Here is a 2538-nt window from a genome sequence, read left to right as displayed (position 1 = left end):
TCATGTGACTTCTGACCAAGCTCCTCCAGTACAGTTACAATACTGGCATTTACCCAACGATGTGGAAAATTGGCAAGGTATGCCCTGTACATAAAAAAGGACAAATCTGACCAGCCACTTATCGTCCCATCAGTCTACTCTCAATCATCAGGAAAGTGATGAAAGGTGTCATCAACAGTGCTATCAAACAGCACCTGCTCAGCAATAACTTGCTCAGTGACATCCAGTTTAGATTCTACCAGGGTCACTCAGCTCCTGACCAAATTATAGTCTTGGTTCAAACATGGACAAAAGACCTGAATTCCAGAGGTGAGGCGAGAGTGACAGCCCTTGACGTCCAGGCTGCACTTGACTGACGGTGGCATCAAGGAGCCATAGCAAAACTGGAATCAGTTGATATCGGGGGCAAACTCTCTGCTCTTTGGAGTCATACCTAACAAATAGGACGATGGCCATAGTAACTGGAGGTCGGTCATCTCAACTCGAGGCAATCTCCCCACGAGTTCATCAGGGTAGTGTCCTAGGCCCAATCATCTTCAGCTGCTCCATCAATTACCTTCCCTCCATCATAAGATCAGAAGTGGGGATGTTCGCTGATAATTGCACAATGTTCAGCACCATTTGTGACTCCTCGGATACTGAAGCAGGCCATGTCCCAATGCAACAAGAAATGGACAATATCCAGACTTGGACTGACAAGTGGCAAGTAACATTCACACCACAGAAATACCAGCTATGGCTATCACCAACAAGAAACAAACTAATCACTGCCTCTTGGCATTCAATGTTATTACCAGGCAGCACCTTCCACACCTACAACCACTTCCATCCAGAAGGGCTGCCGATTCATGGGAACACCACCACCTACACAAGTTCCCCACCAAGCCACTCACCATCCTGATTTGGAAATATAATCACCATTCCTTCACTGCTGCTGGGTGAAAATCCTGGAATTCCCTCCCGAATGGCATTGTGGGTCAACCCACTGCAAGTGGACTGCAGCTGTTCAAAAAGGCAGCTCATCTCCACCTTTTCAAGGGAAACAAGGGACAGGCAATAAATTCTGACCTTGTAGTGATGACAATATCCCACGAATGAATTTTAAAAACTGCTTTAGATATATTGGTCCAGGGCCTACTAAATTTATTAACTATTGGTTTCCCGAATTTTTCTTTGATTGCACATTCTGAGAATTAGCACCAATGCAGAACAACACAGACCTATAGATTAACAATGCTAACTGTAGCACTGAGATTGGCAGTTTACGATGTACATTCATTGATGTAATAAAAGGTAAGTGGCAACGAGTTGCTAAGCCAATGATCCACACCTTCCCAGTCTTTACTTATCTTCTCAAACTTAATGTACGATCCATGACCAGAATATTCATTCAACTGAGAGTTAACTTAAATTCTCCATTGCAACAATTATGTAGGTTTTCTGGGAAAAATGGCACCTGAAGAATCCAATGATTCACCAATGCAGATTTTTCCAACTACATTTACCAACTCTTATCCATACTGTATTGTTAAATTTGAATTATGGAAAAAAAAAGTTATACATTAATTCACTACAGACACTTCTTGGACATATTCTTAAAAGTATTATTACACTTGGGATTTCTCCAGGCTCTAAGCCATTTTCTCCACTCTCTGTTTCGCTAGTTTCCTCCTCTGTGGAGACACTGCTAGTTTCACGTCGTTTCCAGCAGCTCTGTTCAGTATCTGTGGCAATATTATCAAATGATTTCTGACATATTTTGGCCTTCTCATGGAACGCATCTTCCTGTTTACACGTCGGTGGATCCTTGGCTGTGCTGCTGTCCATTTTAATGCCAACATTTGTACGTTCTGAAGAATTGTTGACTGCACCAAATGTATCCATTGATGTTAGTGATAAACTGTCATCCAGTTTTCTCTTTCCATTACCTTTATTTTTGCATTTGGTGCTGGCAAGATTGGTATCAGTCTCTGTGCAGAGAAAAAAAAAACACATTGATATGAATTGTTACATGAAGCTAAACCAAATGTTAACTGCATAACTAAAGACTATACATGTTCTGTACTTACTGTAAAGGGATATTGTTTTCACCACTTCAAGTAACTATTTCCGTAAATCAGCAATGAACCATGGCAGCTGGCAGAAAGCCAGTGAAATAACTGAAGTCATTAAAATGTTGAAAAAACGAACATAGAGGGAACCCTAATTATATTATCTGGCATGAATGCAAAAAAAAAAATCAACTGTCATATCAGCGTGCATGACAGAACGGTTGCAGGGTACTCAGCCTACAAATTTCAAACAAGAGTGCCTTCAGGTGTCCTATCTCAAATTTCTAGCAAGTACCATGGACGAAATACAGGCCTACAAGGAGTGATGTCGAAATCTGCAAATCATATCAAAATAGCAGTACAGTTAATTCCTCACACAACAAAACGAAACAGCGAAATAAAATCAAAATGATGGGGCAATGAATAAAGGGTGGGTCTTCCGCTCTTGTGATAACAAGATGTGGAGCTGGATGAACACAGCAGGCCG

The 2538-nt window shown here is 41.4% G+C and overlaps 1 protein-coding gene across 2 annotated transcripts in view; it reads right to left on the bottom strand.

Moving 5' to 3' along the window:
- Positions 1–1478: 1478 nt before the first annotated feature.
- LOC109911607 (lysine-specific demethylase 4C-like) overlaps positions 1479–2538 on the bottom strand; it is a 168622-nt gene continuing 167562 nt past the window's right edge. Inside the window, exon 11 of one of the 2 annotated variants that reach the window (XM_048592668.1) lies at positions 1479–1970. In XM_048592668.1, the coding sequence (XP_048448625.1) occupies positions 1540–1970 (431 nt within the window). In that variant the 3' untranslated portion in view covers positions 1479–1539. The remainder of the gene's footprint in view (positions 1971–2538) is intronic. The other variant, XM_048592672.1, reaches the window with a different exon arrangement.

The sequence above is a fragment of the Rhincodon typus genome, chromosome 3 (genome assembly GCF_021869965.1).
Source record: "Rhincodon typus isolate 14 chromosome 3, sRhiTyp1.1, whole genome shotgun sequence".
NCBI classification, from domain to species: domain Eukaryota; kingdom Metazoa; phylum Chordata; class Chondrichthyes; order Orectolobiformes; family Rhincodontidae; genus Rhincodon; species Rhincodon typus.
The sequence above is the reverse complement of the archived record's forward strand: the minus strand, read 5'-3'. Positions and strand labels throughout refer to the sequence as shown.